Source organism: Rosa rugosa, chromosome 2 (assembly GCF_958449725.1).
Source record: "Rosa rugosa chromosome 2, drRosRugo1.1, whole genome shotgun sequence".
Lineage (NCBI taxonomy): Eukaryota > Viridiplantae > Streptophyta > Magnoliopsida > Rosales > Rosaceae > Rosa > Rosa rugosa.
In genome coordinates, this window is record NC_084821.1 from 48,166,988 (window position 1) to 48,181,464 (window position 14,477).

At 38.6% G+C, this 14,477-nt stretch overlaps 1 protein-coding gene and 1 pseudogene across 1 annotated transcript; both read right to left on the reverse strand.

Moving 5' to 3' along the window:
- Window positions 1-1,396: 1,396 nt before the first annotated feature.
- On the reverse strand, window positions 1,397-4,754 carry LOC133730894 (F-box/kelch-repeat protein At3g06240-like; annotated as a pseudogene).
- A 455-nt stretch (window positions 4,755-5,209) lies between these two features.
- Window positions 5,210-12,359, reverse strand: LOC133734847 (cyclic nucleotide-gated ion channel 4). The gene is made up of 7 exons (XM_062162447.1): window positions 11,620-12,359; window positions 10,147-10,359; window positions 8,876-9,189; window positions 8,639-8,747; window positions 8,203-8,439; window positions 6,009-6,095; window positions 5,210-5,928 (listed from the first exon to the last, which is right to left on the reverse strand). The coding sequence occupies exons 1-7, from the start codon at window positions 12,217-12,219 to the stop codon at window positions 5,407-5,409; spliced, it is 2,082 nt and encodes a 693-aa protein (XP_062018431.1). The 5' UTR covers window positions 12,220-12,359; the 3' UTR covers window positions 5,210-5,406.
- Window positions 12,360-14,477: the final 2,118 nt, after the last annotated feature.

Sequence of the window (14,477 nt, forward strand, 5' to 3'; positions counted from 1 at the left end):
TTTTTCTGGCTTATATGTCATGGAAAATTGTTAACGAATGTGGAAAGAGTCAAGAGAAGAATGTCCTCTGACTCTTCTTGCCCTCTTTGCCATAACGCTCCTGAAACTATTATGCACTTGTTAAGAGATTGTTCTCATGCATATGCCTCCTCTATATGGAATAAGATCATTTGTTTGGATACCATTACTAGAGCTATGCATCTGGATTGGATGAGCTAGTTGGCAAAAAATATTCGATGCAAGAGAACTTGTTATGGAGAGTTAAATTGGTGTATTGTCTTTGTTTTTGCTTGCTGGTACATCTAGAAGTGGAGGAATAAGATTATTTTCGATAAGGAATTTCATTATCCAATTAATCCCAGCAATCTGATCATTGACGCTACTAAGGAGTGGAGCTCAACTACCTCAAAGAATTTAATTCTTGGCCAAAAGACTACTATTATGCTGCATTGGACCATGCCTCCTCTGAACTGGTGCAAGCTGAATATTGATGGCGCAAGAGAGCGGAGTGGAAAGATTGGTGCTGGTGGGGTTCTCAGGGATTGTTCTGGATCTTGGATTTCTGGGTTCACTGCTAATTTAGGTTGTGGCAGTGTTATTCAAGCTGAGGCCTCGGGTTAATTATTGGGGCTTAGAATGTCTGTCACTGCTCATTGCCAAAAGATCATTATTGAAAGTGACTCTGATATCCTTGTCACTTTAGTGAATCAAGAAGTGGATGAACTACATCCTTTGAAATCCATTATAAATAGTTGCCAGTACTTGATGCAGAAGTTTGTGAGCTATGAAGTGAAGCATGTTTTCCTGGAAATTAACATGGTTGCTGACATGCTATCCAAGTGTAGCCATACTGAGGATTTGGGTGTGCATTTCATGGAGCAACCTCCTCCGCAAGTTATCAATCTCCTTCTTGACGACTTGTGTGAAAGTCCTAAGTTTAGGACCGTAGTCTCTCATATGTGGTTTTTTCTTTTGGGCCCTTTGGGTCCCCATATATCCAAAAAAAAAAAAAAAAAAAAGTGGTAACATGAGTCCTCAAAGTGGTAAATATTACATGATATAGAACATGTATGAGAAATGTCAACATACCATAACTTTACCTCTTTTCAAGAAGCTGATGATTTGATCAAAGGGGATGATTGACATTAATTAGTTTCTATCTAATTAATCGTTCGTTAATCCACTCGGGGGTGCCGGTATATGACCATGTCAAAGACGTAGCCAAAAACCCACATCGGCAAGCTGTAATTGAGGTTGCGAAACAGATTCAATAAGCAGGAAACATATTTCTAAGTCGTTACAAGAATTCTCAAAAAAAAAAAAAAAAAGTCGTTACAAGAATTCAAAAGTCAATCACTAGTAGTAAAACCCTATAGTACAATGCGCTAATCTTGATTTAACACGAATACACACACAAGCATTTCTTCTTCGAAAAATTTGGAGAGACTAGGCTCTCCACATACAAATCAAAATCAAAAACCATGCGAAGGGCGCCATTTACCAAGAAATCTTTACAACTTCCATTCTTCGGGTTGCCCAAAAGTATTTCCGATCAATTTCTCAAGAGTAATACCTTGGAATTATTCCAGTAACATAGTGGCCTCAAACGCAAATTTCTTTACGGATGAATACTAATTAAAATCCTAGTCCAAGACTCCTTCACACCATACTCTTCCATAACCCAAAAAGAGCACTGCCAATTATCTTCGTCCCACTGTAGTCAACAAAGACACCCTCTTTAAACGCCAGTTTTATATTCCTGAAAATCTCTGATAGATTCAGGTGGAGGCAATTCCAAGAACTTCTCCTCTGCTAAATCAAGAGCAACGATGACAGGGTGACCTCCAGGGTCCTTACATAACTAGTGGATGGCTCCGTTCAGACTTCAGAGGCGTCCCTGGATCTATATTTAAATAGCTATAAGGCAAGTCTTGAACCTTTTTCATGATTTGGTTTTCAATGAAAAGACAAACACAACGCGTCGATTAATTGTGATGAACTTGTAGTCCTTGATAGATGGAGCACAGACGAAACTATGTGTTGAAAAAATATATATATTTGAAACATGGGGAAGGCTTGAGATAGGGAAATGCGGGATTCTCAAGGACTCTCCTGTGCATGGGTTGAATATAACAAAGGTCAGTGGTTGAGGCATGATGCAGACCAAACCATTACATGAGCCAAACATATCAACTGTCCCTTGGTTGCGAGGGTACTTGAGTGGAAAATCAAGCTCTAAGGGTACCGTATCTTGACCTTCATAGTCCAAGGAGAAGAAAGACCTAATAGAACTGAAAATGGATTGTGTTTAGCAAAGAGAAAGAGGAGGGTTCAGAAATCCGACTTACAGTGAAAGACTGTCTTCCGGTAGCTTCTGCTGATCAAAAAACTGGATAAATTGAAGTTCGTCTAAATATTGAATCTTCTCCACCAAAAATTGAGGCCATAAAATGGAGGAATAGAGTAAATCAGATGATGAATTTATAGAGGATGGATTTACGGGCCTTTTCCTATTTTCTAATTGAAACTGAATTCCAAATTCTCACCGAATCCGACCAACACCTATTTTAAGACTTCTTTTTACGTTTTAACCTCAGAACGTTTCAACCGTCTATTTCAATTTTCAACACTATATATTTTTTTTTTTTTTTTTTCAGGATAACAAGGGAGCCTAAAAAGGCCTAGCAAAGCACAAAGCATTACAAACTAATCTATTGGCCCAATATTAGACCTAGCATAGATACTCAATTTTTTTTTTTTTTTTTTTGAGAATGATAGTTAATCCAATAATCATCGAAAAATGTGATAAGGAAGATGTAAATTCAATTAAATTTCATATATGGACCCAGACCACGAGTTCGGGTCGAGTCCGGTAGTTTTGGCTGGAAGCATGGACCAAAACCCAAATAATCCATATTCCCTTGCATACTGAATTCTTATTTTTTTTCACTTTAATGTCACAGATGACACATTTGTTTATTTCTAAGTTGTAATTCTTTATTATTAATAAATCGAATAGGCAGACGGGCGGTGGGCCCAGAGTGGAACATACCCTTCGCCTTCGGGTTTGAAGGTGAAACATGTTCTCTATATTATCTGCATCCGATGAGCTAATATCGCCTAATCCCTTATTCTTAAATATATATATATATATATACAGTCCGGCTACACTAAGGATGTCCTTAGTTTTTCTTAGATACGAATTTCCGGTTTTCACCCACTTTTTGATCAAATTTTCACATCTTAACCGTTCAGTTTTTAGGTCCTAATGTATAGATCACCTCTGCAAAATTTCAGCCAAATTGGTGATCATTAAGGCATCCAAAACTGCAAATTACAACAATGTAAACGAACGGTTCCGGTTCGACAGATTCGGTTCGTTCGTGTAAATTGCAGTTTTGGACGCGTTAATGATCACCAAATTGGCTGAAATTTTGCAGAGGTGATCCATACATTAGGACCTAAAAACTGAACGGTTAAGATGTGAAAATGTGATCGGAAAGTGGGTGAAAACAGTAAATTCGTTCCATAAGAAAAACTAAGGACATCCTTACCTGAGAAAAATCCTATATATATATATATAATTAAAATTTTGGGGAAAGACCTAATATCGAGGATTTAGGGTGTGGGTGTTTAATTTTGGTTCTTAGGGCAACTCCAACCATTGGTTCTATTTGGGGGTGTTATTCTCATTTTAGTAACCCCTTGTTGCACTATTCATATAGGACTCATCTCATCTCCAACAATGAGGTGCTATTTTCACTATTTTTGATTAAAATAGAATATGAGTATAATGTTTATGAATATTATATTAAAAATATGTTAATTTAATTAAATAAGGTAAAAATCTTAATTTTAATTTTTATCATAAAATGTAAAAATTATTCTTATCATTTAATGAATTTTTTTTTTTTAAATTCATAATAAATATTTTTGTCGTGTTGTGTCAGCATATATGACAAACAACCGAATTTGGATGTGATTTCATGAGCCACGTGTCAACCTCTAATTGGCTGTCCAAATTACGGTTGGGTCTTTATCCGCCACGTTTCATATCTTATCTGATGATATCATTTCAAACCGTCCATAAATACGGGGTCATTGTCATCCTCATCTCTCACAAACACTTCTCATCTCCGAATCCTACAAATCTCCATATTTTTTTCCTTCGATTAAAATTATAACCGTTACAGTAAAAAATAAAAATAAAATTAAAAATTAAAAAAAAGGACAACATCAGAGCCGTCCACATTCAAAATGGACAGATCACAGCCGTCCATCTCATGACCGTTGCACAGTCCACAACGGTCGGCAGGAGACAGAATCGTCAGGTGGGGCCCACAGAAGGAGCTGATTTGCAGTCTTCTTCTTCCTCCAGCGCACCACGCGTGCGTTGTTCCTTTTTCTTCCCTCCAGCCCAGCGCGTCACTTTCTTCTTCTTGTCTAGCGCGTTTCTCACTGACTTGGGATGACATAGCCCAACTTGTGGCCCCAGTGAACAGTATACAGGTCTTGGTTCTGAAAAAGTCTCTTATATGAGACTTGGTTTAGGGCCGAGTCCTATAATTCCAGAACCGGATCCCCCTTATTTGGCCCGTTGGAGATGAAAAGTTCCATTTTTAACCCAATACTGGTATGGCACCCATTGGTTGGAGTTGCCCTTATTTACTCACTTTTAGGACTTAATTACTCATATGAGAATCTACTTTACTAAACATTATTTACCTTAATGAAGACTTTTTTCTAGTTACCATATGAGTTCTCAAAGTAGTAAATATTACATAAAATATGACATGTATGAGAAATGATAATATACCATAGCTTTACAAAATAAATAGAAACTTAAACCAAACTCATTTCACTTCCTTATCAGTGGATTACTCAAGATCATGATTCTTGAGAAAACAATGGCTAGATTGTAGCCATAATGCCATATATGTGAATCCACATTGGTAAAGTAAGGATTGATATATTAGGAAAAGATTGTTTATTGATGCCCAAGTTCTTGGCGAAACCATATATACCCTTTTGGATTGTGTTAAACTTCAATATTATATCTCCGGGACCGAGCAGAAAGGGGGACTCAGCAAGATCGAAGAGGTAACATGAGACGAACAAGGAAATCAATATACACAGGCCGCCGGATTTGGGCAGTGCAATGTCCTCAGACTCTCATGTGGATCCAATCGTACAATGGAAATTGTCTAAATTGAAGCATCGATTTAATATGTTATTCATTATTCCAGTATAATGTCCCTTGCATCCTCACAAGTCCATTAATCCTTTATTACCTAATAATCACTCAAATGTAATGGTGATTCTTTTGTTCCATATATTCATCCGCAACTGACACATTGATAACATTAGCAAATATCCAAACGCATACAAATTTCTTGATTTACCTCGCTAATCAATCAAAAAATCATCTTGATCATTTGGCTTTGGAGAAGTCAACAAAGCTGTGTAGAGTCTCAGCCTATCCTCTCCCAGTGATGAACATCTCGACAGGGGTCTTCGAGGCCTTATAAACGACAATGAAGTTAGCGTTAAGCGATGCTTGTACCTCCTCCAAGCCAACTGAATTGCCACAGCAGCCCATGTCCTCCAACCTGGTGAGTAGTACCTTGCACTTCTCTTGACCTTTTCATTCACAAATGTGTACCGAAAATGTTGAGTCACGTATTTGACATCCTCTGCTTCAAGGCTGAATGCTTCCGTGGTTTCGAGAGTAATTAGTGTCGAGGAAGATGGTGGTAGTCTTTCTATGAAGGGCCTTCTGAGACACCATGACAAGAGCTCGTCGCCACTGAAGTTTCCAGGGCCTAACATGCAGCAACTTTTCACACCATCTCTGAGAACTTGGCTGCTTTGAAGATGCCCCCTTACTACAAATAGCATTCTTTGAACTGGGTCTCCCTCTCTTGTAATCTATATCAAACTCAGAAATATAACTACTGAACTAGTAAAATATACGATAAACTTCAAGTTTAATTAGCGTTGGAACTTACTGTTTCTCCTTTTGGGAATATAAGAGACTTGACGCGATCACAAATGTTCTCAAGAACCAGATCATCCATATATTGGAATAATGGTACCTGAAACAATTTTCAAAATCTTAAGGAATTTGCAACAAACATGCGCACATTACTAATTCTAGTGATATTGATATTGTATTTATGTCTAAAATGACTTTATTTTAGAATTACTGAGATTTAAGGCTAGAAATATTGATTTTAGTGTGAAGGACTTTTATTAGAATGGTCGATATTAAATAAAAGTCTAAAACAATGAATAATTTTATATATAAATACAATTTCAACACTCAAATAATAAGCGAGAAATGGACAATTCTTAGGTTCACCCGGCCCCTAGGGTGAATTAGCATATTCACCCTCATTGTCAATTAACATACTTTTACTTAATAAATTTATAATCCAACCATTCATGTTGTATAACGTAATACAAAGATTAGCTCTGTAAAAAATCAATCAAATTGAAGACCTTTTAGTTATTCATTTTTATGAAATACATGGACGGTTCATCATAATAGTAGTAAGTGTTGTTAGAACCATCCATTTATTTGGTTCAATTAGATAATTAAACGATTTCCGATTCGATTGATTTTTTACAGAGATGATTTTTAAAGGGGGGTGAAATTTGCACACCCCTAATTGCAAATGGCACACCCTTTCAATTTTTTAATATTATTTCATCTCACAATTTTTGTCACTTCCTAAAATACCCTAAAATTATATATATATATTTTTTTCTTCCTCTCTGGGTCCTCTCGACCTCTCTCTCTCTCTCTCTCTTCCAAAACCATGACCATCTTCTCTCTTTCTTCTCCATGTACAGCCTCCTCACACTCCCTCACCACCTCCCCCAGCCGCCGTAGACCTGTCAAGGTCGCAGCCTGGTTGCTCCGGTAAGCCGCATTGGCCGGCGACAAAGCAATTGTCCGATCATAAAAGCTCAAAGCCTCTGCAAAATTGCCTCTTTTGTAGTGCTCATTCCCAGCTCTCCACCTCTTCTGGATCCACACTCCCCACTCCTCTCTTCAACTCTCCGCCGCCACTTGTTCTGGAGCTCACGGCCTCCGCCGCACCGACACTTTTGGCAGCCGCGCCGCCCCACATTATGCTCCCGTGGCCGTAACATCCCGTCCCGGAGCCCAAAAGGTCGGTTCTGGAGCTCCAATTCGGAACCATACCCGCCTTGAGGATTTTTCCAGGTGGGCATATGTTCCCGATGGGCAGAACATTCGATCTCGGCGACGAGTTCACGGTGGAGGAGCTCTGACCCTAGTAAATTAACTGCTGGCCAGAGCCGGAATTGGATCTCGTATGACCCGTTTTGGAGCTATTCCGGGTATTTGTAGGACTGTTCTCGCTGGACCCGGAGAGCTCGCCGGAGTGATTGTTGTTGTTGTTGGGCCCCGAACCGAACCTCTTCACATTAACCGCACCGATCCGGACGAACTGAAGCTGCTGCTGATGGTTTTACAGAGACTCAGCAATGTGAGCCAGCGAGGCCACTCCAAGAGCAACAATGGGTGCAAGCAGAGACGGACAGACACAAACCCAGAAGAAGAAGAGGCATAGGCGAGAGAGAGAAGGAGCCGGGTGCAAAGAGAGGATTCGAGGTGTCCAAATCAACTTTCCTGGTACGCTACAGGTGATCAGAGTCTGGTCCTATTCGTCGGAGTTGGGACGGTTGGAGTCCGAAGAGGAAACCGATGTCGTCCGCGTCGACGTTTTGGTCTGGATTTTTCCGATCTCTGAAGCTCCGAGCCCAAAAGGAGAAGAGAGAGAGTAGAAAGAGAAGAAGAAGAAAAAAAAATCTGATTTTAGGGTATTTTAGGAAGTGTCAAAAATTGTGAGATGAAATAATATTAAAAAATTAAAATGGTGTGCCATTTGCAATTAGGGGTGTGCAAATTTCAACCCCCCCTTTTTAAATGCTAATTTAATATATGGACCGTTGGATTATGAATTTATTAAGTAAAAGTATGTTAATCAACAATGGGGGTGAATATGCTAGTTCACCCTAGGAGTGAATCTAAGAATTGTTCGCGAGAAATTCTCTTGTTTTGTGTCAGATGAGCCCAACTTTAGCCATGGAGGCTGGCCTGGACCTAGCATATATTATTTGGGTAATTAAAGTATGTGAAGTTTAGTTTATTACTGTGAAGATTATGGATACCTGTCTGACCAAGTCCAAGCATAGGTGATACTTGATATCCCTTCTAAGGCCCTCGGGAAGGTTCCTGATCATCTCACATTCATCGACACCACGCATGGCTGCCCATCGTTGACGCTCGTAGTTGCGCACCCGTTGCCTGAAGCCCATAGGCAAGTGCCTCTTCCTCATCCACCACTCTATGTTTCTCATCTTCAATTGCATTGCTTGTTTCTTTGAAGTGGTTGCATGCAAAAACACCTGCACATACATAGCATCCAAAAACTTATGCAACATATATAATTATGAAATAAAAGGACTTTTCTCTATCCAATTAACAGTCTGCTGTTATGTTTAGTGCGTGTGATCAAGACACCTCTTTAAGGCATTTCATCCCACTGTTGTCGCCTCACTCTTGGAGGAAGAAACCAATAGTTCAAGGCGTGTGATGGATGGTTACCTTTATGTTTCCTATCAACATAGTGACCAAAAGGAGTCCACTGGTTAAAACAATTATGTTGAAGACAACCTCTAACCATTCCGTTGAGCTTTCCAAGTTCCCAAAGGTGCTGCAGACACATCAAACATATATAATTCGATCAATTAGCTAATATGCAATTAAAAAACTAGCAGATGGAAAGGAAATCAAGGGTCTAGGTGAATATGTATGTCTATGATAAGAGAGTGCAATGAGTGCCTGAGAGTCATTAGGCCCCAAAAGATAGGGAAAAGTATCTTTTCCAAGCGGCTGTCATTTGTGAAAAGTTGAACAGTCCATGCAAAGGCTCCATAGTCGTAATGGTCTGGACTCTCCAAGCACGTAGACCTTGCTTGCTTGTTGTTTGCCCATGCTATTCTTGCTCTGTCTCTCAAGTTGGTTTCTTTTCCATAATAAAATGGGTCTTTGCAAGATAATATTCTCATTCCACAACCAGCTGCTTCCCTGCATTGCTCTTTCAGGCACTTCTCTGCCCTTTGGATTCCTAACAAGTACCAACATGCTCCTGCAGCCTGCAAATATTAATCGAAACAACGTCATTTTCTATCTTGTTGTAATTTTCTTTTTCAGGCCTCCATTTCACACCCCAAAAGAAAGAAAGAAAAAAACAGACACGTTCCCATCTTCTGAACAATCACCCTTTAGATCTAATTAGAGAGAGTGAAGAATAAATCAGTTAAGAACTTAGGAAACTACCCTTTTTAAACATCTACTATACAGATTATGAATATGAACTCATTCAATATATATGGGATATTCTTAGCACTTTTAAGTAGTAGATATACATTTTCACTCAACTTTTAAATGATGCTAGGTCCATGCTAGAAGTTATCCGATCTCATCATTGTTGGTTGAAAAAGGTTCAAAATATAACTTTGTTTGAATCGGCAATCATGCAAGGGAAACTGTTTCTAGAAACATGGATCACGATCGACTAGGCCGATTCCTCTTGTAGTCTTTTCTAGTTTTCTCTCTCTCTTTATTGTCGGGTGAGGGTTGGACAACTCTTGCGCTATTGAAACCCTAAACCGAATGCTTTTAACTTACGTTCCATCAAAATTCCCACACTTTATCTATAAAGGCAGAATGTTAAGATCTGGATTCCACTTTATATAATAATGTATGTTATGTCGCCTTTTCATTGGTTTCTGTGTACCTTCCTTCAACTGAAGGCAAATAGTGCGAAGTATTAAAAATTTTAGTTACCAGTTATAAGATCATATCGTGGACCAATCAAAGTAAAATAGCTGTAACTATTTGTACAGACAATCTCTATATTCATTGGTTTTCTGCAGATAATTAACTAGTCTTTACCGAGAACCTAAAGAATGATCAGCTCCAATAATTCAACTATCTCTTGCAAGTTGCCAATGAAGAACAGTATACACATTTTTCCTAAAATTCAAAATCTTCTTTGTATCTGAAAAGAGGGATTTACCAAGTTTGAAAGAGGAGTAGGAGATACTTACATGGGCCGCAACAAAATATGCAATCAAGTTGAGGGCTATTCCCCACCAAACGGTGCCAAAGATGTAGCCAGAGAGGTTTTGCATTCGGCGTAAGAGGCAAACCGAGTGATAGATTTTCGGGAGATATTGAATGAAAAACATCAAGAACACTGTCATCACCACCGTCACCGATCCCTTCTCCAATAATGCAGGAATCACTACCCATAATACTATCTGCAAAAGTTTGATATATGACAAAAAAAAAAATTAATGATATGTTATATATGGTAGTCCGAAATGTAATATATGTATGTAATTAGTAAACGTGATACAATTAAGTTTAAATAGTATCTCTAACATGATCACCGACAAAAATTTGAAATTGGCTGGTTCTCTTTCTGGGTAATTCTATTGAAAAAGTAAAGACAAGCTCTAATGAAAGGTAATGGACTTTCATTTACGAAAAAAACGACGAAACAAATAAAGAAGAATAAAGACTTTTATAGCTATAAGTTATCTGATTAGTAATAGTCGTATGATTTAATAAGAAAAAGACGTCCGTATAACTAAAACCATATGGGTGGGTGGGATCATTCATTCGAAGATATTGTGGCATGGTGAACCAGAACTATAGGTGCCTCATTATTGCCCCACAAGAAATTGACATGTAATTATATACATTTGATTTTTTTTTTCTTTTTTCTTGAACTTTCACATAAAAAAATAAGAAGAAGAAGAAGAATATCCTGCAGTTTTATACATTACTGTCTTCTACTATTTAACATTATTCCTATCTACAAAGAAAGAGAGAGAATGAGAGATGAAAGAAGAAGAACGAAAAAACTTGCAGGTTCCTGTTGTCTTCTACTCATTACCCCTATCCCTAGATACAAAGAAGTCTTGAGAGAGGACATATGCCACTATCACATGTTACAACCTTTCTCCTCTACAAGTGAAGACTGTGAAGTCATGTATCTGTCATCTCAAAGCCTACAATAAAGAACCTTAAACAGAAAACGGCCATATTTCTATAATAATGCCAAAAGACCGAAAATATAGCCATGATCTTCGTGATAATAACAGCATCCATTTGTCATTGATTTTTACCATAATTGATCAGTGAATAAGCCAATAATAACACTTAATTAGCTTGGGCCGAATGGCCTAGGAAGTCTTTGGTTTTCCCTTAATAAAGTCAAAAAAAAAAAAAAAAAAATACTCAATTAGCTTTAGTTGTTTTTCTGTAATTATATAGTGTGAAAGGTTTTGAGTCGAATCCTCTCTTTTTTACAAAAGCTCATAACTGTAACAAAAAAAAACTCTATCTCGTCAATACTTATGATTTGTAACTTTCTACACTTCATAAATATTGAAGAACGTGAGGTGTTTTTGGTCTGAGAAGGCTTGTTTCATAATTATAACTGAAGAAGCTGGAATTGGAATACTCTAACAATAAGCGACTCATAAAATTAGAAAATTAATTAATTTTCGTACCTGGGGGATAGGCAGAATAACAAAGAGGTCAAACAAAAACCCCTTCTTGCCCTTCAAATATCTCATCGCCACAGAGCGAGGACTGGTGTCACGCAGCCCATTGTTTGTCCCTTCACCACCACCAACCATTGCCGTGAAGGAGTACCTCTTCGCCGTCTTCAGCTGCAGCCACATGTTCCACACGTGCAACACGTCCGTCATGCACCGGAGCACCGTCACCGTTATCGCAAACCAGCCGTCCACAAACAGACACATACATCTCTCGCTGATTGACAGAGAGTAGAAGAACAGAGGGTCGATCACGAGCCCGGTGGCGCACACCAGCAGGAAAACCCGGTTCCATTCCTGAACCCACTTGGCTCGCGGGTCCAGGACCTGGCCCAGAGACCAACTCGGTCTTCTGCGGCCAGAGCCACCACCGCACGCAGTGAACATGCAGAATTTACTCCCTCTGCCACTGTCATCCTCATCTTCTGCGTCTTCGTCGTCGTCTTCGTAGTCCTCAAATACTCTCTCTTCTACCTCAGAGCTGTCATCGTCGTCTTGTGTCATGTAGTGGTGCATGCGCGACGAGTGAGAAATCTCTTGCTCTATAGGCATGGTGTTTTTGCGTGATCGAGGGAATTTGAAGGAGGTTTGATTCCGAGCAGGAGTGCAGCAGAGATATGTGTTATTGTTTCATAAACGACACAATAATCGGAGAGGTGGTGATGAAGAGTGATGAGTTGGGTGTAGAGGGGAAAGAGGAAAATGACAATCGTTTGGATGGACCAGATTGCCCTTCAGTTATAATCCCACTCTGGAATGGAAGATTCCTTTCACTGAATCGTACGAACAAGTGTCTTCCCAGACAGGTCAGTACTCTGAAGGGCAAACAAGTTCTCACAAATGCCTTCCAAAACTAGAATCAGATTGAGCCAGAATGTAAGATTGTCATGTTTCTAAAGGAAGATATTAGGTGTGGATGTCTTTCTTCTTTATTTGGATTTTGGATTATTAATTAAGCAGTGTAAGTTAATTCTGGTTCCAAATTTGGGTCAATGAACCTGATTCATTTATAAAAAAAAAGTGGAAATACAGAAAGGAAAAAAAAAATTGTACTCTCCGAACACTATAAAGAATATAAAGGATGAGTTATTGAACTTACATTTCCACTTTGTTATGATATGTCATATGTGTATGACAAAAACAAAAAGTACTCTAAATTTTAGTTACAAGACACACGTCAGACTGTTAGAGCATCTTTAGCAGACTCTTTATTTTGACTCCTTAGATATTTTGGAGAGCATGTTTAGCTTTTTATCTATTTTAGCAGCTGCACCAGACTCCTAAGATTATAACTTTTAGCTATTTTACTCCTAAATATAGAAAGCGAGATGAAGCTCTCTAAAATTTAAAACATTTCTTTTAAGTTATTTTATGTAATTTATAAATACATTTAAACTATTTCATCTTCATTTAAAAATAGTATAAATTCAAACCTAGCTCAAATAGAGAGCACTAATGCATACGTATTTCTAAAGTGACTAGCTAAAATGACTTTTTAGCTACTTTGACTAAAATTTGACTCAAAAATAGGTAACATTACTAAAAATGCTCTTAGGACCTAAATTCTACGTCAATAATTACATTTAATTTGCATTAACTTTGTTTTACTCCAGTATCATAAAGAATTATGGTAGATAACTAAAACGACAAGAAAGTTAATTATGTCCTCAGAATTGGATACATCATTTAAGTATAACGAACTTAGGTTATCGAATAGAAGTTGATTGCATTAGTAATCAAGTCATGAAAACAGGACAGAGTCTAACATAACTTACATAAGAAAATCTGAAAAACCGGATAACCTATCTAAGCCAAACTAAACTCATTAAAGTCTAAAGGGACACTCGCATGACGCAAGCCTAACTAAGCAAGAATAACCTCACTTCCTAAAGAAAAAATCATTCATCTAGTCTAATTTGTCGGCACGCAATTGTGGTACAAATCACAACTAGAAACATCTTAGAAAAGCCTATAGAGTTTACCCCTACCTAAACAAGACTTGCATCCAATTGTCTAATAGCAAAAATTAAAATCTAGCAGCTAACAAACTCGGCAACAGGTTGGTCTTCTTGCTCTTCTTTGAAATCTGCTTACTCAAATTGGGCCCAGGCCCAAATCCGAGTTCTTGAAACAGAAGCCCAAACATGTTGCCAGGCCGTCCCCGGCATGTGAACTTCCGGCGGTCGGCCTTTCTACCACTCCATCTCTCTTTAATCAGCAAAGATCCAAATCCAGACAACTCCGGTCAAAAGAACCCAACCAGATCCGGACACCCAACGATCTTGTATTAGGCGTCGATCCGGTACGACCTCGACCTGCTCTTCGTCGACCTCGACTTGCACCGCCGCCAACCTACCCTCGTCGACCAGCGATGCTGCTCTGCAGATCAAAAAACGTTAGCCTCCGATCTGCTTCAATAGAAAACCACTGATCGATCTTCTCCACACGCAGTCCCTCCTCGGAAGCCAATGGCACCCAAAGCCCAACTCGTCGACCTCAAGTGCCGACACTGAGCACTGCATGAAAATCCGTCGTCGAAGCTAGACGAACTTAGGTTATCGAGAAAACAATAGTTGATCATCACTATACAAGTCAATCTGCAGAAATTGACCATACCAATTTAATATTTTCAATAACGACAATGAGTTGTCACAAATAGTTGAACATGACCCATCAGAAAAAAAAAAAAAAAACTTGATCATGGTTAAAGATGTTGTTTGAACAAAAGCTTAAATCATTTTACAACCTTTTTTAATTTTACACCTAAAATCGTTTGTGCCCTCAAACTTCTAATTTGGTCGCATATACCC